The sequence below is a fragment of the Larus michahellis genome, chromosome 8 (assembly GCF_964199755.1).
Source record: "Larus michahellis chromosome 8, bLarMic1.1, whole genome shotgun sequence".
Taxonomy (NCBI): Eukaryota; Metazoa; Chordata; class Aves; order Charadriiformes; family Laridae; genus Larus; species Larus michahellis.
Window position 1 is genome coordinate 25,433,430 of NC_133903.1, and position 23,491 is coordinate 25,456,920.

The window sequence follows — 23,491 nt, forward strand, 5'->3', positions numbered from 1 at the left end:
ATTGTTCCTGTCAGACTAAAGATCCCCTCTGCTAGGTTTTTCATGACCTGAATCATTAAAACTTCACTAAAAAGTGTTCCAGCTTATTGGCAGCATATCCAAATTAATTTGACTCTGTGGAAAAGATACTGTGAGTCCAGCCTTCATGTGAAGATGCAGTATGTCTGTTACTCCACGGTTATTGTCATGGAGTAAAAGTGTACATAAGGCCAGGTAATGTGGGGTAGCTTGGGCGCTCTGAATACACATCCAAGAAATTTCACAGGATGCTAGGATGTCATGGTCTGGATGGGTGGACAATCGGATGGGTAAAACGTGGTTGGGTGATTGGGCTCAGAAAGTTGTGGTCAAATCTTGAGGTCACTGGAGGTACCGCAAAGGTCTGTCCTGGGACCTATCCTGTTTAATATCTTTATCAATAACCTGGAGGAGGTGAAGGACTGCTTGCTCATCACATTTGCAGATTGCAGTCAACTGGCAGGACTTGTCCACAATTTCTAGGTCAGGACTGCCATCCAGAGGTACCTAAATAGGCTGGAAGAAAGAGACAGTGGGAACCTAGTGAAATTCACATTCACTGAAATTCAAAGGTAAATGCCAAGTCCTGCACTTGGAAAAAAAGAACCTTTGGCAACAGCAACACGGGCTGGGTAGTAGCTGGCTGGAGAGCAGCCCTGCTGATAAGGTTTTGGTAGACAGCAATGGAACATGAACCAGCAGTGTGTCCTGGAAGCAAAGGCCAACAGTATCCTGGGCTGTATTGACAAAAGCATAGCTAGTTGATCGAGGGAAGTGATTATTCCTTTTTATGCAGCAGTCTTTAGACGATATGCATGGAGTCTTGAACTCCCAATGCAGGAAATGACATGGAGTGAGTTGGATGAGCTCCAAGATGGTGAGGGAACTGGAGCACATACCCTGTGGAGAGAGGCTAAGGGAATGGGACATGTTCAGCCAGAAGAGACAGCTTCAGGGATACCAAATATCAGCCTGCCAGTACCTGCAAGATCATGAAGAAGATGGAGCTGAGCTCTGCACAGTGGTGTGAGGCAGGAGGACAGGAGACAGTGACGTAAATGGAAACAAAATTTCAGACTGGCTATACAGAAAAACTCTTTCCCCCTGAGGACAGTCAGGCATTGGAACAGGTTGCCCAGGGAGGTCTACAGTTCTCCATTACTGGAGGCTTTCAAAACCAAGTTGAATAAAGTCCTGATGAACCTCATCTGACCTCATGTCTATCCCTGCTTTGAGCAGAAGTTTGGACTAGAGACCTCCTTAGGTCCCTTCCAGTCTGGATTATCCTGTGATCCAGTGCTCTCTGTGGTGGAGAGGCGAGAATGTGGTGGGTCTGAATATCTCTGCAGAATGACATTTTCCAGTTCAGTTCAGAGTGGAACCAAGCAGAAATGAACTGAACTTCTCAAGCTTCAAGACTAGATCCAGATATCTCTGTGTAAACAGTATTAAACGACTAAAGCAACACTAAGACTGTGACCTAGCAGTTAAGTTGTGTGCTTAACCCTAAACATGAATAATAACACTGAAATCAAGCCTCACATTGAAACTTGCGGTGCTGCCCAGGGTCAGCAAGGTAGAAAGCTTGCTTCAAGCTATGCTAACTCCATGCTCCTCCCACTCCATTGCTAGGTTCAGTGGTGCAGCGCTTTTAGGCATGCTTGCTTAGGAGCTGAGCGTATCTGGTATCACAGCCTGTTAAGAGAAATATGTCACTTTTACAGAACAGGGTAACATTTATAAATAAAAGACATGAGTAACTTTAGGCCCTGATCCAACAATGTACTTAAATGTGTGTGAATGCCCTTAAGCCCAGTGGACTTTAATAGAGCTGCTCAGATGCTGGAAATTATGCATGTGTTTACACGGGCTGTGGGACTCGGTGCCAGTGGGGTGTGGTCTGCAGTGGAAAACTTAGATGATCAGTCCATAGAGACAGATATTCCCATGTGTGAGGCACGTGTCTGTAAGTAAAATTTGCTTTGGGGGTGGGCTGATGTTCATCTTCTATAAAACAGAATTTAAATGGTTCTCAGGCCACAATGGAGAGGTGAATTCTACCCTATACTCAGATAACTATTTTTCAACTGATGCACAAAGCAGATGTTGCATTTAAAATGGAATGCTTAGCCAAACTGGAATTAGTTCAATATCTTGCAGAAAGCAGTTGCAGCCACAAAATAATGTTCACAAATAAAAACTTCAAAAAATTAGTTGCAACATTTACTTCTGCCAGGGAAATTTAGCCAAGTAAACCCTGCAACCAAGAACTGTAAGACAGTCTACTGCAGGTAGTGATTGCACCCTGGTTTACGTATTAAGCAGTCCATTTCTCTAGAGATTTAGATAAGATGCACTAGAAAACAAAATTTTGAACTGATCCATAAGAAAATATTAGAGATAATGTTTTGGACTTTGCAGGGCAAAAGGGCTTAGGTAGATACCCTCTGTCTAGACCAGGGGTTGGCATTCAGCTGTAGATCAACACTCTGCATCCAGACTGTGCTTGCAGCGACTGAAAATTAACATCTCATGTCTGTGGAGTGACTTTTAGGGAGACAGTTCCTGCTCTCAGCCTGCTTTTGCAGTGGGTTTGGTTTAGCCATCTCCACTCAGAGGACTTGCCAGCAGATTAGGCTGAGAGACCAAGTGCGCCATGAAAAAAGTTTCTTCTTACTTTACTAGAAATGCATTTCTAACCTTAAATCTTACAAGTCACCTGCCTTAACACTGAAAACCTTGTCTGTGAGAGAAAGCTGCTCTTCCTGCGCCCAGTCTCTGAGAGACTTGCAGCCTCCATCATCCTGTCCTGCCTGTGCCCTACTTTACAAAGTTCATTGAAATCAGGCTGTGTATCTGTAACAAGTATTTAATTTCCTGATGCATGAGATAGTCCCACATGGCTCATGGAAAGGGAGATGCCTCTGGCTAGACAAGTCCTGTGATGAGAAGGAGGCACACTGGAGCAGAGCTGCAATACTAACTGCCACCAAGGACATGTGTGCCTCCTCGCACTTCTCTTTTAGGGTAGATTCCTGCAAGCTGGCAAACCTCCCTCTCTCTCTGGTCCTGCTGCTGGAGCCTGCATGCCAGGCACAGCTGCGAGGCAGATCAGAGTTGGGACTGACTGGCTGAGTCAGGAAAATTGGGTTGTGCATTGGGAGAGTTGGCAGCGTTGCAAATTTATGAGAGGGAGGAGTAACATTGAGGGAGCAAGAGGTGGAAATCATCTGCACAGATCTGCATGCTGCATGAGTGAGACTCTGGGGGTCCACAGAAGACTTGGGGTACAGTGCCACCCTTTACTTAAGCCAGTATCCTTGCATGCCCTCAGGTGGGAGACTTGCATTAAAAGATCTTTACAAAATTTGATGGGTAGAGAAAACCCTATGGATGCTGAGACTAGAGCCGGTCTCGGATGACAGCACGTAAGGCAGGGCTCTGGGGCCCCAGCTGGCCCGGGAGGAGCCCAGTCAGCTGGTGTATGCATGCAAGTCCTGGCAGGCATTCTGTGAGCCTGACACTGGTTTTGAGTGAGAAATCTGAGAGCACATGCTACAGATCTGATATTCTGCACAGCGTATCATCCCCATGTGTTGCCTCGGGTCAGGCTCGTGTTTGGAGTAGAAGGACTCTGAATATCTGTTGTTCATGCTGCCAGCTGCCTGCAGCACCCTGTCCTAGTGTGCAAACAGCCTGTAAATGCCTTTCTCTTCAGTCTAGCAGAAAGGGCTAAATCACTGTCCCTTGATAGGTCCATTGAACAAGCCCTAGAAATCATCGCTGGACTCTTATATGGAAGATCTTGCAAAGCCAACGTGCAGGGATTCAGTTCTGTTCACCAGACAGGCCGGCATCTGGAATGGAGAAAAAAAAGACACAGAGAAAACAAGATGGTGCCACTCCTGGAGGAAGATGGACATCACTTACTGGAGGAATCACAGCCACCGATGGAGTCTTTTTCCCAGACTCTGGAAGCCACCCTGGCCAAGTTATGCTGGGGATTGGCTGCTGCCCCCTTGGTATTAACTTCTTCAGCTAAATGTTTTCTTCTGAGTATGTGAATATAATCAGTGGAGTGTGTAAAACTCCCAGGTTTGACCCTTGCTGGGCTCAGTGCTTCTCGTGGTATAAATTTCTCAGGCATAACATAAATGTGTAATGGATTAAAGCTTTAATAGTATCCGTTCGGCAGTTGACTTAAGCAGGTGATGACAAGAGGGGCTGGTAATGCTGCTTTTGTTGGATGAAGGATATGCCAGGCATGCTGCTTATGTGTAACCCAATAGCACTATTCTGTTCCGAGTGGTCCTTGGTGGTAATTATTCCTCATCCTACTTCCTTTGTCCCCCCCTCATTTGCCTCCAAAATGTCATTCTCCTGCTGAGGATGGGCAGGCACACACTTATCATTCCCTGCTGAGCTTGCTTGCCCTCAATAAATACATTCCAGGCTCATATTCAGGGCCTCTGGCCTAGCTCTCATCCTCTGTGAGGAGGGCTTGTTCCCCAGCCGGCATAAGCAAGGCATGGCCTGTTCAGACCCTTCCTAGAGCGACCAGCAGTGCTCCCATGGATGTTTAAAGATGCGGTGACAAAGTACTGCTCCCTGGTCCTTCTGTGTACGCAGCTGGCAGGGAGCTCTCCCTTTCCATTGTTATTAACCCAAAAGATGTTTTGCTGCCGGCTCATTTCCAGTTCCATGAGCAGGCTGGGAATCTGCAGCAGAGCTGGTCTCACGCTGCAAGGTGGTGCTCGCAAAGATTTGTTCCCAGCGTGACTCCATCCCTCCTTATTGCTTAGTTTTCATAGACAGGCTTGTAGTTGTGTTTTCCTTGGAAGGTCTGTCTGGCAACAGCTGTGTGTCGGACACAAAGGAACGTGCCCGGACACCTGTATGTGGGCATGAGATAGTAAGAGGTACTGGTTTCCAAGCAAACTGCTTATGGCCTGCCTCCATCCAAACTTTTGAGCTGTAAAACATAATTACTTTTGATATGCTGATGCACATCAAGTATAGAAAAACATAGGATGCGGAGGATAGACCTCAGTTTTTTAAAGAATAGAGGAAAATAGCCCTTTACCCAGCAAAGTTCACAAGTTTTAATAAAACAGATTCAGACTTATGATTGCTGTATATTACCAGCAAAATAGCCAAGCAAGGAAAAGAAACAACCAAGCTTCTGGCACACAGGAACTTTCCAGTATATCACCCACTGATTATCTTGCCCCTTGATCTCTGACAGATGACAATTTAGGACTGTCTCTTCTAAATTGTCTCCCCCCGCCCCCTCCAGTATACTCATTTAGACCTGAGACTGCCATCTGCTCTGTGGTTCAGCTTACTGGCAGTGCCACAGACTGTATAGTATCTCTAAAAATAAACCAGGGCAAGTGCCTCATTCATCCACTCTCTTCTTGGTGCACTCTCCATGCAGCTGTCAATGGCTAGAAAGCATATATGGAAATCTGCAAAACGGTTAGCTTTGTGATAGTGGAAATTATGACCCTGCATAGCAATAAGTGCCGCCCATAGCTTTTCTGGGAGCAAATCGAACCCCTTGTTCTCTTTGGCATGCATGTTCACTTCAAACTTGAAATTATTTTTCACTGATGTGAAGACATAGTGTGACAGCAAAACCAATGTCTGAGCCTGGGAGGCACTGAATTTACCCAAAGGGGGCTGTCCCACTTCAGGGTCTTGCAGAATTAAATCCAACACCTTACCTTCCATCTTTGCTTTAGAGAAAGAGGTTTGGTGATTTGAAGGCTCAACTTAATTTTATAGATCTGGGGTCATGCCTCCAGAGCAATAAACTAAACCAGAAGTATCTGTCATTAAGAATAAAATAGTGATTTATCTGCTTGCAGTGAAACTTTACGCTTTGACAAGTCAAGTTATCAATGGGGAGATGCAGTTCTACGCCAGGGCCAAACACTTCTACCGGGAGGTGCCAGCCACAGAAGAGGGCATGATGGGAGACTACATTGAGCTCTCCAATACAGACATTGAATCCTCCAGGGAGTTTCTCAGGAAGTTTGTTGGGGTGAGTCATTTAATCCCATCTTCTGCAAAAAAACAGTGGTGATGTGTCATAAATGACATGCACGGCACCTGGTCACATATATTTTAAATGGCACCATATGTCATATTTGATACGCAGTTACGGGTCATAACTGACTGTCATTGGGTCTAGTAGTGTATTCTGTGTCATTGTGAATACACATTTTGCCTGGCCTTATGTCATTATTTCCCTGGTTTGCACCCTTTTCTTATGCTCCAAAGCTGCAAAGAGGATTGTGCAAGGAGTTCTTATAGCTGTGTTTGGGTGGGAGATTAATTCTCAATACAAGTCTGGGACCTTTCGTGATAAAATCCTTGCTGGCTTCAGTGGGAGATTTGTCTGTGCAAATTCCTGCAGTCCATTTGGGAAAGTAGCTGAGACTAAATGCCAAGTTTCTGTTTTGCTTATTTATAGATAGTTCTGAGAATGCTGCAACAAAACCCAGCCCTCCTCCTCCTCCCCCCCGCCCCAAACATTAGGAATATATAGAATAAGCTACTCGTAACCATTTTTTCTTGAACATTCAAGTGTCACTGGGGACCTTTGCAGGCAGATTTCTAAAGGTCTGTAAACATCTTCAAAAGTCTGTTTTGACCTGAGACGCAAAGAGATGCCAAGTGGTGTTTTAAAAGCACCTACAATAGCAATATCACTTTGGCACTTAGGTTTCAAAAAATCCTGTTGATGGCTAAATGTGTCTGTGGGAATCTGCAAATCTTTAAAAGTGTTGCCTGATGGTTTTCTGACCGCCCTTCCGTCTTCCCAGGGGAAAAGCCCACTAAATTAGCTCAACAACAGTATTAGATGCTAAAGAACCTACAAAGCTACAGAAAAACAAATTTCTTAAGTTCTCCTGCTCACAAAATGTCTAGTTCTATATAATGCTACCATAGATCTTTCATTTTCTGCTCAAGTGTACAAATTTGGAATAGCCAGGTGGCCTTTTTGTAGTATTAATGATCTACTATGGAAAAAAAAGTTCAGTAGATGTTGTGTATAAAAAAAGGGCAGTTTAAATGGATTGGGATGGAAAATGAGTGTGGCTTAACAACAGATAGAAATCCTTATAGCAGTGAAGGGCAATTGATGGCAAAGTTTGCTGTACCTGACAGAGCGAGGCTTTTGGAGCACTGAGCTGGCAAAACACAAGTGAACAGCTACATTTCTTTTATTAACAGTCCTTTGTATTAATGCAAATGCAAAAAGGCTTCACATTTCAAAGCCTTGCTGTATCAGGCTTTCTACAAACACAAAATAAGAAAATACAAATGAAATTCATCAAAGCAGCTGAACCTGGTGGTAAAATGGCATTTTCAGAAAAAAATTAAATGCAATTTATAAGTCTAGAGCCAGCTCAAGGCATGTTCCATAAATTTTACATAAGTCTTGTTTGAAGGACATTGGTGGAATTCGAGTAGTGCATAAGCGTGTACTCAGGGAAAGATTTCACGCTTCCTAGACATCATAGATTCAGTTTCCTGAACGGCAGTTTTATATCACACTGTTACACTTTCTCATCTCCAAGACCTGAAAAGGAAAGAAGTACAGTCTGTAGCGGAGTTTCACATGCCAAAGAGAAATCATACCCAATGCATCAGGTGTGATGACAGATACAAAATACTCCAGAGCAGTGTTCCTACTCCTATTATTAGCCAGGGTTAGAAAGGATACTCTGAATGGACAAGATCAAACAGGAAAAATAAAAAAGGAACAGAAAGGAATCTGCACGTTTTGCTGATTCTGATTTAGTTGGTTAAAGCCTGTCCCCTGTTGAGATACCGTCAATTGGTTATGTTACTTATGGTTTATTTTCCATTCTTACTACTGCAATTTGAATCCTACTTAACCAGATACAGATATTTACTGGCTTTCTGTAACTTTATTGTAAAGCTAATTTGAGTTAAGTCTTCACAAGTTTATGGCTCTATGAGTAATTTTTTTTTCCAATAAGGTGATCAAGACAGAAAAAAGCAATTTGCTTCACCCTAATATAAACTATAATTTCTTTTTTAAAGAGAAGTTTAACAAAATCAGAAATTAGAAAAATTAGTTTCAGATCAGCTGAACGTACTTCATTTAAATTTTTTATTGTTTTACCCTGTTTTACTCTGAAAAACTTTCCCCTTTGTTTTCAAGAGTTCAAGTCAGTTCCAAAAAAAAGATGCTGTTTAGAAATGAAAAGTTGACAAGTTATATTTTTTTCCTTGAAAGTCGTGAAAAAAAAGTATCTTGACATTTTCAACATTCTTTCCCATGTTTTTTGGCTATAACTATTCTCTAAATTTGAAATATCAATTTCACAGAGAGTTTTATTCTTCCAAAACTTTATTTTCTGGCAAAACTAGTGCTTCTTAAAAAACAGTTGCCCAGTTCCACTCGAATTACCCCTCCTGAGTTAGTTTGGCTGGTGTGGAAATGCCACACAGTGACATTTCCCTTACATGACTGATGTTGCATACCTTCATGTATGGCATTTCTTAGCATGATTCTTAGCACCACTGTAAACTGAGCTACAGATTTCTTTACCGTTGGAGAATTTATCTTGCCTGGGCACATGGAAGGAATTACAGAAAAGACTAAGGACTTCACTTGTATTTTAGCCTGCCTCCTTCCCAGGCGAGTCAAAACTGAGTTAAAAGTGCCACTGTGCTCAAGTTAAGAGGTTTTATGTGTGTGTGGGCAGAACTCAAACCAAAAGCAACATTACTTGAGCCAACAGTGCTGTACAGACAAGCTATAGTCTGTCTTAGGTACAGTCATACTTGAAGGGTTATCAGCAGAGCTCTAACACTGCATATTTATGGCAATGCATTAATGCCAGTTAAAGCCTTGATGTCCACATAGACACTGTGTTTTCAAGTGCCTAATCCGGACGTAATGTGTAAAAAAAGGAAATAAAGAAAACAAAGAAGTCATTAATTCAGGAGCAGTTGTGAGCTTTAGGTGTGTGAAATAATACAGACCAAGATTATATTAACTTTATAGCTCCCTTTCTGCCGTAGACCCTTTCTCCCTTTCTTGCCCTCAGTTCACCTGCCTGATTGGTTACTTGCTGAGTGAAAAGCTTCTCCAAAGTGATTCTTCTCCTGTTTGATCAAGGGGATGGAAGAGACGTTGTTGGAAATGTGATTTTTATTTTTTTGTTTTTAATTTAGAAAGAAATCCACTGTGATATTTTTTTTTTCTGTTTCTTGGACTCTGGTTTCTTTTTCATCCTACATATCTACACTGCCTTCTTGCCCTTCCAAGACCTGAAGTAGCATCAGGAACATATTCCACAGCTCTTTTGTCCCTAAGGAAATTTGTGAGTGCCCTATTTAGATTTACAGAAGAATTTTTGGGTGTGTATGTGCCCTAAATGATAGTGATTCAGAGTAGTGGGAAGCAGGTAATCAGGGGAGCAGTCACTCTTAAATTCTGAAGCCTGTTTTGGCTTAAAATTTCCCTTTACACTATTTTTTTAAATAAGGAGTCTGAATTTCAACTCAATTAGGCTTTTGGGAAAATGATTGCCTTCCAAAGAAAATGTTAATACCCTGTCAAAGCTCTGAGCACTTCCAAACTGAAAATATATTAGCTGAACATGGAATTATGTCAACATTTTCATTACAAATGGAGCCGTGGTGCTTCAAAGGGCTTCTCAACTGACTGCCTGATGCTCTTGCTCCCTTTCAGTGAAGTCTGGGATCAAGCTTCGTCTCCCACGATTGTTCCCTTTCCTTCTTCTCGATGGCAAATGGAGATGTGTCATCAGAGGTCTTTTCTGTGACACATCATGGGAGATGAATTCCCCGGTTTAAGTGAGGTACTGTGACTATAGGTTCTCTGAAGCACAAACGTCAAAGAAGTTATATGGCTTTTTGCTGAATTCTGTTATTGTTTTGGTAAATCATCCTGGTTTTCTCACCAGCTTTCTCAAAGATTTTTACTTAAGCACATCAGTGTAGGCCTGTTTGTATCTGCCAGCAAACAATATGGAAATCCACCTTGTAAAGATCCAAGATACAGTTCCTTCTCCTTTCATGACCTCAGTATTACAGTTTAGCCTGGTTCTCAGTAAAAGCCACCAGCTCCTAAGTGCAGCCTGGGAATGAAGAATGTCTCACATTTTCTGGCTAACTACAAACAGGTAGTCTCCAGAGTCCAATAGGGTTGAAGGCCTGTGGACTCTTGCACACATCAGGAGATTAATCTTCCTAGGTATACAAATTGTGACCAGCAGCCCTGGAGACTAGTGAGAGCCTTTGAGGTCCTTGTGCTCTTTCTACAGTTACTCTGTGTAACCAGATGCTCAGCCGGGCTATTCATAGTCATGTCATTGACAGTACTGTCCTTTGACCTTAATAATCTGCTGAATTACCCACTGAAGCAAGGCCAAAAAAAGCGGTGAGTTATGTGATTTATGCGTGGTCATTACAGAGGGGGTCTCCCAATAAGCAGGAAGAGCAAGACTCTTCCTGGGCTTATTTCCTTTAAGAGCAGTGAAGTTGCAGCAGGGACTGTGGCCCATAGCTTTCACTTCAACACTCAGTTCCAGGGGACAGGGAAAAGGTGTTTACATTTGCTTTTAATATGTTTGTTCAACAGATAACTTTGGCCAGGGGAGCTGCAATCCCACAGTCAGTGCATGTACAGACTTAAAATTTCTGTTTTACAGAGCAGCAGTAGGCTCTTAAGAGCCTTTTTATAGCTAGAATGGAAGCTTTAGGGGTGAAATACAGCTTTCATTATAAAGCTCCTTTTACAGTGACTCATTATTTTCTCATAGACATAGCCTTTGTTCCACATTTTTTCATGTCTGATCTCTGTCCAGAGATGATATTTATGAAGAAAAAAAGATCAGTTAAGCAAAATCCACTCAATCATCTTTCTTGTCTCTATGCCTAAGAAAGAAATTCTGTATATGCTCCAGTCCAAACTCTTCAAGTTGTCCTAAGTTACCTACAACTCCAAGATCCTTGTTGAAACACAGCTTGTTTTGAAAACTGCACCCTGATCCCAAGGATGCACTCTAATCTAAAGGGAGCCTACAGGAAAGATGGGGAGGGACTCTTGATCAGGGAGTGGAGCGATAGGACAAGGGGTAATGGTTTTAAACTGAAAGAGGGGAGATTTAGATTAGATATTAGGAAGAAATTTTTCACTATGAGGGTGGTGAGGCACTGGAACAGGTTGCCCAGAGAAGCTGTGGCTGCCCCATCCCTGGAGGTGTTCAAGGCCAGGCTGGATGGGGCTTTGAGCAGCCTGGTCTGGTGGGAGGTGTCCCTGCCCAGGGCAGGGGGTTGGAACTGGGTGATCTTTAAGGTCCCTTCCAACCTAAACCATTCTATGATTCTACGCTGTGTATATCTGCAGAGATGTCCATGGACACCTTGGGAGTTTTGTGCTGCAGAAGTTACTTTTTGCATGCAGTATTTGGTATACGCTTACTTTTTTGTTAGGTATTTACAGGGCTCAGACGCTTATCTAGCCACATAGTTGGCTGTGAGGTATGAATATTTGACAGATGAAATTGCAAGGACTTTACAAGGACCAGTGGATCTTCTGAGAAAGCGAGGAGCTTGTGAAAGATAATGTCTCTTCTTATATCAAGCAAAAACTTATTGTACAGCAATAAATGCAGGGCTGCAATAAGGAAGTCCCATCAAGAGCAACCTGGGAGCATAGCAGCCCAGCTGGGCTCACACATAGGTACCCAAAGCTGTATTGGTACTGTCCCAAGTTCTTATCAATCTTGCAACAGCCCTGCACCAATAAGACACTAGGCTTGGTAGACTGAAGCCTAAAGTGGGTAACGCAGTTGCTGTGATCTTTCAGGTGATATTTTTCAGATTTCAAATTATTTTCTTGCATCCCACAGGGGGTGGGGAAAGCTGGCACCAACCGCGCCCTGGACTGTGGCTCTGGGATAGGTCGTATCAGCAAGCACGTCCTGTTACCAGTTTTCAAGAGCGTGGAACTGGTGGATATGATGGAGAATTTCCTGGCTGAGGTCCCGAACTACCTGCAGGGCAAGGAGGACAGAGTAGAGATGTATTATTGCAAAAGCCTCCAGGAATTTACTCCAGCTCCACAGAGATATGATGTCATCTGGATTCAGTGGGTTTCAGGTTAGTTCAGCATGATTCATCCAGCCTGGCATCTCAGAGAATTATACAGCCTATGCTAAAGTTTATGTTAAAAGAATGGTGCAGCTGTAAAAGGAGGTTCTCAAATCTTTGGGACTGCTTCCTAAAATCTCAGAAGAGACTTCTGAGAGTTCTCCTCAGCCACATGCACTCTGGGTACAAATCAAGTTGGTTTTTTTCAGGTCATGTACTGGAGGAAGTTACATGTTCTTGGAGAGTAGCCTGCATGCTAAGGTGCAGCTGAGGAGTAGGCCTCATATATGGGTTTTCTTGAGCAGGGATCCTCCTTCTTCATTGCCAGTACTGCAGACAGATACACAGCATTGTCCTCACCTGGGAGTAGGGATATCTGAATCTGATGATTATCAAGACTTGGGGGTATTTCAGGAAACAATGTGAAAAAAGCCATAGTGAAATCACCAATACCTATAAACCAGATCATGTCTTACACGTGCACTGGTGATTATCAAACAGGTTCACTTAGCTATGTCCCACAGTGCCCCCTCATATAAGAGATATCTGATTCTTCTCCTGCAGCCACCCCAGTGAATGACCTGCAGCATTAAGAGCAGCAGACTGGTGATCAAATAATGTGGGCTATGTTCCTCACCCAAAAAAAAATCTTAATTTTTTCTAGAAAACCTGCTGAGGTGCCTAACTGTCCTTCCAGAAAGAAGATTTTCTCCTAATCTGTGAACCTAAGTGTCCGTGGTGCGGCTTCAGCTGTCAGAAGTCATTATTCTAAAGCACAAGAGGCCTGAACAACTCCTTCTCCCCAAAACCCCAGAGACAGTTTCTTGCTAGGCAAAAAGAAAGATAAAGGTAGAGAGAGTAGCACAGGAGATGGTTTTATTCAGGAACGCTTATTTGTCCTCTACACATAGTCTTAAAAACTAATGAAACTGAGCTGCTTTGGATAGGTCTTTATAGCTGTACAAGCAAATTGCTTCAGAAAAGTATCATTTTCCTTTGTATTTTTGCTTTTCTTGAACAACCAGTCATTGCAGTAAGTGTAGCCCCTGCCTCATCTTGTAAGCAAATCCGAGACAACATGAGACTGAATGAGCTAAGACTTGTCTGAGGCTGTGCTGATCAGCTATGTCGCTGCTAATGAAGGGAGCATATGCCTTTTCTTTAGCATAGACACAGATCTGAATCTCCTTCCTCCATCAATTTCAATTAAATATGTAGTGATCTTAAGTATTAATCAGACTTCTACCCCTATCTTGAATTTGGCTGAAATATGCCAACAAGCTCACTGCTTTTTTGGTGGAGCGAGGGCAGAGCTACCTGATAGAGAGCAACACCATAAAGATCTTGTTTTCTTATGGAAGTAGGATAAAAGATAAGTTCAGAGAACATTAAGTTCCAAATTAGGTGTTCAAAAGCTTCAATGAATCTTGCCAATGCAATCTTGATTTGTCTTATGTATGCATAAGTATACGAACACAGACTGTTATTTTATGAAAAAATAAAAATGCAAGTTTACGTTTCATATAGAAATTACCATTTTCCTTCAACTTGAAAGGTATTCAGCTTTAGGCTTTGGGACTTTTTTCTTTTTTTTGCGGGGGTGGATAAAGAAACCTGACATGCTGTGTCAAAATGTGGTTTTGAAATGACAACTTCCATTTATAAATGTTTAAATCTTCCATCAAGAAAACTAAATATTGTGACTAGAAAATACGATTTTTTTTTCAAGTTTTTCATTCCGTTTCTGACCACCTGTCCTTGTTAATTCATTTTAGATGTTTCACATGTGAGAGTTCTCATTTTGCTCTTCTCTGAGCCCTGCACTACTGATCTCAACGTAACAGAAGTACTGATCTTTGAGAAGGAACGATAAAATACACATTCTCAATAACATCTTGAAAAAAGCACTATTTTTAAATATATGTGGTATATGCAAAAATCACAACAGTATGGGGTAATATAAAGAGTTTATTTGTCAGTTTGGAAGGTCTTGCATTCCTCACTGGGTCTTTGATCCAGAACTCCTTCGATGGGTACATAATGTCACACAAAGTTATAGAGATGTGTAGCGTTAAAAGACAGAAGGGACTGTTAGATTATTTAGTTTCACCTACTGCATATCACAAGCTGTCGTATTCATTCCTTTGCCCTCGTGCTGAGCCAGTAGTTTGTGTTCAGTTAAAACATATCTTGAGAAATTCAACCATGCTTGATTTGAGGACTTCAAGAGGTGGTAAACACCACTTCTGTTGGTAGTTTCAAATGGGTAATTACTTAACACTGTTAAACAGTTGTCACTTATTTCCAATATGAATTTGTTTGGCTCCAGCTTCCTGCCACTGATTCTTATTATGACTTTAACCGCCAGATTAAAGAACCCTTCAGCACCCAGTATTTTCTCCACCATTCCCATTGACTTCTGTCCACATCTGTTGCTACTACTAATATGGATCCTAAATATTGATTTGAGTTTGTAACTGCTGATCTCGTTGATTTTCCAAGATTTCATAATTCAATCTGGCAGGACTAGAACTTCTCCTGCAAGAAACAGGGTATGGAGACTCAGATCAAGGCACCATTCTGATGTGTACAGAGGGAGTCTGTTTGAATGGTTAATAGTGATCTATTTTCTGTCTTTTCATCTGTAGGATATCTGACAGATAAAGATCTCCTGGAGTTTCTCATCCGGTGCCAGAATGGCTTGAAGGATAATGGTGTTATCATTCTCAAGGACAATGTAGCCAGGGAGGGCTGTACCCTGGATTGTCTGGATAGTAGTGTGATCCGAGACCTGAACATCCTCCACAGCCTCATTGAAATGAGTGGACTCACCATCCTACAAGAGGAGAGGCAGGAGGGATTCCCTGAGCAGTGTGTGCCTGTCTGGATGTTGGCCATGCAGAAAGGCCCTGGCCATTCCCGATTGCATAGTGAGACTGCAGAGACTGGACTATGGATGAACCGCAGGACTGGGAAGGAGAAAAGCATCGACTAGAATCCTCCTAACCATGCACTGCTACTACTACAAATCTAGGGCAGCAACTCCTAAAGGAACAAGGGGGAATTACAATTGAGCCATCTTCTCCAGGGAATAGTCTGCTTCTGAATCCTGCCTGCTTCATCATTCTCTCCATTTTTAAAAGTCTTTCTAACAGCTCCTTGTCAGATCTCCCTTTCATTAAGGAGTCAATACTGGACAAAACTCAACTAATATAGAAAATAATTAGGTCTGAAGTTTCTGTAGTGGCTAATACATTTTGGAGTGTTCTGTACGAGGTGTTAACAAATAAACCCGTTTTTTACTATGGCACTTAAATCTTCTTGGAATTCAAGAACGATCTGTCCGATCACTGAAGCAGGAAATTCAAATAACTTCTGGAAAACCAACCCAAATTTTGACTGTCATCACTATCATGACTATACACTATCTGTACTTTAAAATATTTAAACGAAAAATGTAAGGAAAGTTTTACCCATCTGTTGGCATCAGCTATGCAGTTTTGGGTGTTTTTTTCCGTGTTTGTCAGTTTGGACAATAAGACAACCTGGTTAATTTTCCATTTTTAGGAACTACTTTATCTTCCTGATGTTTCTGTCACAGAACAATAGTGGTGCGTAAGGGTTTTCACACTCCAGGGGAAAACTTAGATGACAAGTATATGCATGTTTGCATTGAAATTTTGTGAAAAGACTGCCCCGCAAATTACATTCTGGAAAATATTTTTTCAAAATGTTCACAGTGGAAACCACTTGAAAGCTTCTCTTTATTATTCATACCACTGTAAATTTCTTTCTTTCCCACATTCAGAACAAGTCTGGCACCATATGCAGAGCTAATGGGATTTCATGGGGTGTTAATAGTAAGACTGTAAGAAGAACTAATACAGTATTGTATTAATTAAGAACTGTACTAAACTGCAGAGGGTGTTAGCGTAACCCAAAAGCATCTATGATTTATATTCAAACAGCAGCTGTATAAGCCTGGATTTGAAAATACTAACACACATACCATCTCCTTAAGCCTCACCGAAATTACACATTAAGCTTCTTGTATCCTTCATGTAGGCGCAGAAAATGCTGTGGGAGGACAGAAGTTCATTTTGCAAAAAAATTCAGAATTTGAAATTCTGCTTCATTCTGAATGAGGACAAGAAGGGAGAATTTTGAAATTCTTTATGAAGGAAAACCACACAACCGCAGAGTTTTCCAAGTTGATTAAAATTTTTCATTCGGACAAAATCAAATGTTTCTTTTGAATCGGACTTTTAAAATAATTTGCACTTAGAATATTATTAAATGCAGTAAAAATTAAATAGGGCTTGTTCAAGATTTTAGAAATTAATGATAACATTACAATGGGCTGTTCTGACTCCATCAGAATTTTTTTCGTGTTTTATTCCCCTGAAATGAAATTCTGGCAAAACTTAGCAGACCTTTCAAAGGGTTGCGTTATGACAAACCTCCATGTTGTGATGGAAAGACGTTCTGTAAAACATCCTCCGCATGACTGTAGGCACAATTATCTGTGTCAGATATTGTCATCTGTGTTAGATTAACTCACATAGAAGCCTGAAGATAACGAGATCAGGGAACCTCTCAGCTGGATTTTAGTACACTTTGCCATCCTTTGATAATGAATCTCCAGTTTTGGTTTTAATTGTATAACTCATCTTCTCTAGCAATATGGTTGCATATGTTGAGAATTTCCAATTTATGGCAGAGGGCTTCCTGCGGTCAAATCTTATTCAGTAATTGTTCTCTTAATGTGCCATCGCTAATTGTAGCATTAAGGAAAACAACCCTGGTGATTTGGTGAATATTCTGGCGTGTCATATAACCTAGAAGCCTATGATTCCCATGACACAGATGCTTCTGGAATGTTTTGGCTAATTCTTCCATTTTAATCAACTGGTAATGGACGTAAATTTAGTATATAACATTGTTAAAAACCCTAGGTGAACAGTTAGATTCTGGAATTGTCCCCAGAACTAAGCCCCTACAGAAATGTATCCCCCTTTAAGCCACCACAATGCTTTCATTCTGCCGAGGCTGCTAAAAGCTGGTGTGATCTTTGCGTGCATATGAGTATGTGCAGATATCTGAAGGAAACACAGTCATTTGTTTTACAGGAAAGAGGCATCTGGCCTATAGTTAGTAACACTGGTTAGCAATAACAGGAGAATATTTAAACGACCTTTATGTGGATTACCAATTAATTTGTCCTTCACCATTTTCTTCTTTCAGCCAAAGAAGACGTCTACCATGGTGCAGAATACTTGGGGACTGCTGGAGATCCTGGTACAATCATGTCTCTGCCAGGCATATCTGAATGGTGTTGGTCACTATAATGGTGAGAGAATGGCATTGTGGAAATAGGGAAGTAGACAATTTTATACAAATCTAAACAGCTGCCACATCTCACAGGGCAGAATATATCAACTGTTCACTTAACACACCAGAGTGGGTGCAGTTCAGTAATGAAAGACGTCGTTCCAAGATGGATATAGAATGTAACGTAGTTTAGGATGGAAGGTAGAATATAAATGACTGGTATTGTTATCAGTGAAATACATATACATAAACGCATAATGAAAATTGGTTCCCTTAACTATGTGAGAACTGAGACGAGTGAAATCTTAATTTAGTAGGAAACCCCATATGTCATGTTCCCCGCATTCCTGGAAATTAATGTTTCATGGCTATGTTGCTTCCACAGTAAAATATTAACGCTTTTCTGGTGACATAATAAACCTCAGGAGTAAAGAAACACAAGCCCTCCAGGGGCTTAAATGCATGAGATTGCTGCAGACTGAATAATATTTTGGTTTCCTCCTTTTCCAAGGTATATTTTAATTCAAGAACTCCCAGTCAACCAGTGTAGGCCATCCTTAAGTGTTCGTGAATTTGGGTAAGGGCCGTTCTTGGCTTAAAAGTTCAGGGCTCTCTGGACTTTACCATAGTATATAATAATAATAATAATGAATCACAAATTTCAAACAGAAGATCTTGCTTAGAAATCATCTATGTATCAGTTGCTCTTTGGTGTTCAAAGACCGGTTAATCAACTCAGATGCTCTGCCTCAACTTTCAGGTTACTTAAACCATGCATTTAAAGAAGTCTTTAGCTCATCAGATTGCAGTGGGAGTTTGAATCCCATTTGTTTGGTGCTCGTTTAAAATTTGTTCCCGACCAGAAATTTAATCCAAGATCAAGACTCTGGCTGAAGCAAGGTTCACAGAACATTCAAGGTCCTTCAAGCTCAAGCCCTCATTCACCACTGATGGGTAATTAGTGAAATTCCCAATTAGTCCTTCAATTGGATGTTTCTCCCAGGCAACCACTACTCAAGTAAACACTTAGCCAAAGTGCAATAAAGCCCACTTCTGCCATGTCACCACTAAAGCTCTTGGCAATGCTTCGTTTCCCCATATTAGGTCCGGTGCTTCTATTCTGTGTGACTGGAGGCCAAGTATTATCTTTATTATATGAATATGAGGTTCCTTGCAAAAGGGATCCCCAAGCCCTGAGAGTAGCCCCCAAATGCTACTGCAACCCAAACAAAATGTAAGGAAGCAGTTACTACAGCAGTCTGAACAGCAGTCCCAACTCTGCAGCTCCACCAACCATCAAAGCTGAAGCTGTTCATGTTCTGAAAGCAACACACACATTACAAATGTCCTTTCATTCCTAATTGGAAGAGAGCGCCATCATTTTGAAACATACCACTGAATGGATGTTGTAAAATATTTTGTTTCAGAAATACTGAAATGATCATATCAGATATTTTTAGTTTGACTTTCTTGTTTGGATGTTTATACAATCTAGTCTAAACTGACATGTTATATGAGATAATATAATACATGATATAATATTGTAATAGTTGAAGTGAAACGATAGTTTCCTACGGAATACAGTACATTCCCTGTCCCCAAATTCAGTGAAACGAGTCAGCAATTTCCAGAGGAAACAGTCATTTCAAGAGGAACAGTCCTGTCAAGAAGTATTTGCCCAAACCCTTTTTCTCCAGACGTAGACCATCCATTCAGGCAGCTTGCCGTGTGCCTGGTCTAGGCAGCAGCCACTTTAGGCTCTTTGACAGGCAAGAAGAAGAAGCTGGCACCTCCAGAGCAATTCAGACCACCTCAGAGCTGAACTGGCTTGATATTTCAGAGAGTATCCACTCTCCCTGGTGGTTGGACAGTGGGAATAAAAGTGCATCCTTGTTATAACCAATCCAGTATTATCGTCGTTAATGTCAAACAGAAGTGCAGCGTGTCCTGAGGAGCTGTGACTGTCGAAACCAGAAAAAGGCATGGGGAATTTGATAACCAAACACCCATTAAAAATCAAAGTCGTGGTCCCAGGGCACTACATTAATGGGAGCAATATATCACTGCATAATGCCAACTGACAAAAGCTTTGCCAGTTATTCCACTGAGTGCCCTGAGTACCTTTATGCCATTCACTTTTTTTTTCCATTCTCTTAATCCAAGCTCCCCAGAGCATTTACAATGGAATATCAGACCACAGACCTGTCCAGAGGAACTTGACTGTTATGTCTGATTAAAACCAGTTGTGTTGCGTCCCATCCCTCTTCTCTTCCTTTGATGCTTCTTCCAACTTGCCAAGAAAATCCCTCCTCCACTTGCCAAAAATGATTTGTTCTCTGTGGACATCACCACCTCTCACTGAAGTAAAACAGATTACCTTTGATTTTAAGAGGAGGTAATTCTGTTTATCTAAGAGCAATAACAACACGCTGTATTTCAAACATACAGGTTAATACCTGTCTCTTTCAGTTGATGTCAAGTAGGCACTCACAGACCTTTGTACCAAATAAAGCTCACGTTCTCATCATCACCATAAATAACAATATTTTTATGACAGTATACAACCCTAGACCTTGCAGTATGCATTATCAGTGTGTTTGGGATAAGGAAACTGAGGCATAGATGGGTGATCTGGGCCACATTACAGCTTTACCTAAGTGGTAGCTGGGAGTGATCAGCACCTCCACAAATCAGGCCACTACAGGAACTACAGAGTGTTTTGCAGGCAGGCATAAACTTATTCTGGTTATGCTTCCCGCAGATTGAAACAGCGTGGTTGTGATTAGCCTGCTTATTAGGCCAACCTGATATGTCCTGCAAAGAGAGGGCTCAGGCTGAACATTGTGCTTACGAACATAAACAGCTTCTGTTCCTTTCAAAGCATTGGAAGAACAACCTGATGTATGTCTGCAGCAAAAATAAAGACTGAAAACTGGTGGAAGGTCTCTCTTCCCTGTATCTCTCTTACAAAAATGTTGAATTTGCAGGCATTTCAACCTGTTGTGGTATCTTCAGGCTTCTGAGACTATAACATTTTTAGAGGCATTTGAAGATGCAGAAGTCTTTTACGTGCACTGTGGCTTAGCAGATACGTATTGGTGTCTTTGGATGCCTGTAAGTCTCTGAAGATTTGGCTCAGCTTCACACAAGACTACATTTCCAGAATTATCTAGGAGACCAGATCTGAATGCATTTAAGTGCCTGTCAGTGAAGGTATGCATCTAGAGGGATTTCAAAAGCGTTTGGCCAATTCAATCAAAGTTTAGCATCAGCATGTCTTTGAAAACCCCTCAGGGAGATGTAGGCATCTTAGGTACAAATAATCTCACTTGATTTGAGACACCTAAATATAGATGTCTCATCTAAGATAATTGTCTAGGCTCTCTTTACAGTCAGTGGAGAAAAACTGGCCCATGCAGGAGACAGTCATGGCAGGCCCATGCATTCATCCCATTCTGGATAGAAGTATTACAGATCCAAGCAATAGCAAAGTCCTTCTGAAAGCTCCGTTGAACTGCACCACTTTACAGTGACTTGAACTGATTTGTAGGTACATTATGCTTGATTGTTCCCTTCTCCCTAACCTCTGACAATGCCCTGATTCAGAGACTGTCTCTTCCAGACCTGTATCAGAGATTCCCAAACAATGGCACACATGCCCGAAGTGCTGTCAAGCCTCTACAAAGTGGTACGCAACAACTTCTGAGCAGCCCTCTGTGCACACGCAGCCTGATGCTGCTGGGAGCAGCTTCAGTTCCTGCTGCCACTGCTGCTGAGACCATACTCCAGTGTGGCAACCCTCCCACGCTCCTCCAGTAACAGAATAACAAACATACAGCATCATCAGAAAGTCAAAAATCACAGATCTAGCTTCACAATCTTTGTTTGGAAGATTTCTCTGTGTGTGTACACACACCATTAAAAGTTTTACAGATCTATACACATACACATAGTATATACGCAGTTTCTATTAGCCAAAGTGACCTGCAGTCCTTGGAATATGTGTGGCTTGCCTGCTTGTCACAAGACATCTGCTGCAGTGAAACAGGGGCTGCTATGTAATGTGGATCCCCAGCCACACAAAGGAATGATCCAACACCGTTTGCCAGGGCAACTATTGCTGGATCAGCACTGGATGTCATCTGCTCAACCTGGCTCCATTCCAGGACTCCATGGCAGGATCCCTTGGGTGACACCTGGCATGTCTCACTTGTAAAACTCAGGCGGATCTGCCCTAGCCTCTTTGAATTAAGTTGCCTCTCAGTCATGCGAGGATTTTGTAAGGACTTTTGTAGGATCAGCTAAAATGAGGTAATGACCTTGTGGCTCCCTTCTTTATGGCTGCACGTAATCATAGGGCACACCAGGTGTGAGATGCATCTCACCTAATTTGGACATCTAAGAGACACTTGTCTGAGGTTAAGGTAATTGTCAAGACTTCCCATGACTGTCACTGGGGAGAGATCAGCTCTGCCCAGAAAGCTTCTTCCCTCCCGCAATGGTTATCCCATATACTCAACTGCAGAAGGAGCCTACAGGACTCTCTTAGGTTTACACAAGTCGTTCTTAGGTGTTCAAGTGAGGTGAGATGAATTCCATCTCAAATGTGTGGGAATTCATGGACCCCGCTGTGAGACCAGTTTTCAGTGCATTCAAATCTATTCTTTCTCCCATAGATGTGCAACTCAGATCTGCAGCCCCAGCTGTAAAAATCTTACAACTCTGAAAGCCTCCACTGAGGACCAAAGTGAAGGCAGTTGGGAATTACTCCATCTTGGACCTTTTAGCATTTTCCTTTCAGAAGGTATGAGCATGGATACTCCTCAGTGGAGTACAAAATTATACTGATGTTTGACTTGTACCTCCCCCAGATGGACACGATGAGTTTCCTAAGGGGTGCTTTTTGCACTCTGGATTGATCAGTTTAACAATAAGCCAGGGCTGACCCTCTACTGGGTCTTATTAAATAATACACTAGCCTTATTTATGGATCAGTACATGTGTGCACTGCTAAATAAACAAGTGGTTTCTCCTAAAATCAGGGTACCATTGGCAAACTCTTAAAAATCCAACCCATAAAATAAACAGACCTCAGGAGTTACCTGTGACTTCCACCACTGCAGTAACTTCAAGGTAACAAGAAGTCAATAAACCCCCATCAACAAAATCCCCACTGGGATCCAGCAACTGAGACTCTGAAGCAGCAATCATCAAGAGAAACTAAGCCATTCAGTAAAACATTAACGTTCCCAGAGGAACCATACTTGGGCTGCCTTGATTTGGTGAGAGAGGCAGCCCTGACCACTTACCAAAGGCAAAACACAGGCCATTGAAGAGGCCTCTGTTTGGATAGTGTCTGTAGAGCCACTCTGCTGTCTGACTTGCTCCCTGCCTGTGATTAGGCTGTGTATCATCCCTGGCTGTCTAGATGCCAAGGCAGAGGGACCCTGAGCGAGTGAGTACTTTCTCACCCTACACTCATTTCACTGCTCAGGTAGGATTCAGTCTGTCTCTTTCTCTTTTAGATCTTGCAGATCTCCAGACTGATGTCTGGTAGCGCCTTCAGTTTGCAGCATGCAGTAATTCTTGATTTCAGTGGGCAGAGCAAACCCTGCCTTTGCCGTAACGTAGCTGAGATCAGTAACTAATTATCTCTTTTTCTGGGCTCTTTCAGCACAAGTGGCTTTGTCCTGTCTCCCCCAGCAGCCTGCATTCTCTACAGCAAGGAGAGAAATACCACCTCACAAAAGATAGCTGAGCACATCATTGCGGTGACCCAAACCAACCCTGCAACAGCCAGGACAGGCGCACATACCAAACAGAAAGGATCTAAGAACCAGCGGACTGCTTTCCATCGCTGCCTTCTCAGGTAGACAAATCTACTTACAGTCAGGCTTTTATAGCCTCCAGGATTTCAGCATCAGAGCATGTTATAATAATTGATTGATTATCACATTGATCCTTTCTACCCTACTAT

General features: G+C 42.0%; 1 protein-coding gene across 10 annotated transcripts in view; it reads left to right on the plus strand.

The window, feature by feature from the left end:
- The window catches only part of NTMT2 (N-terminal Xaa-Pro-Lys N-methyltransferase 2), a 41,243-nt gene extending 19,028 nt beyond the window's left edge, over positions 1 to 22,215 (plus strand). For 2 of the 10 annotated variants that reach the window (XM_074597086.1, XM_074597087.1), the window contains 5 exons: positions 3,773 to 4,040; positions 5,889 to 6,064; positions 11,943 to 12,192; positions 14,832 to 15,640; positions 17,428 to 19,417. In XM_074597086.1, the coding sequence (XP_074453187.1) occupies positions 3,881 to 4,040; positions 5,889 to 6,064; positions 11,943 to 12,192; positions 14,832 to 15,178 (933 nt within the window). In that variant the 5' untranslated portion in view covers positions 3,773 to 3,880 and the 3' untranslated portion in view covers positions 15,179 to 15,640; positions 17,428 to 19,417. The other 8 variants (XM_074597092.1, XM_074597088.1, XM_074597095.1 and 5 more) reach the window with 6 other exon arrangements.
- The last annotated feature ends 1,276 nt before the right edge of the window (positions 22,216 to 23,491 follow it).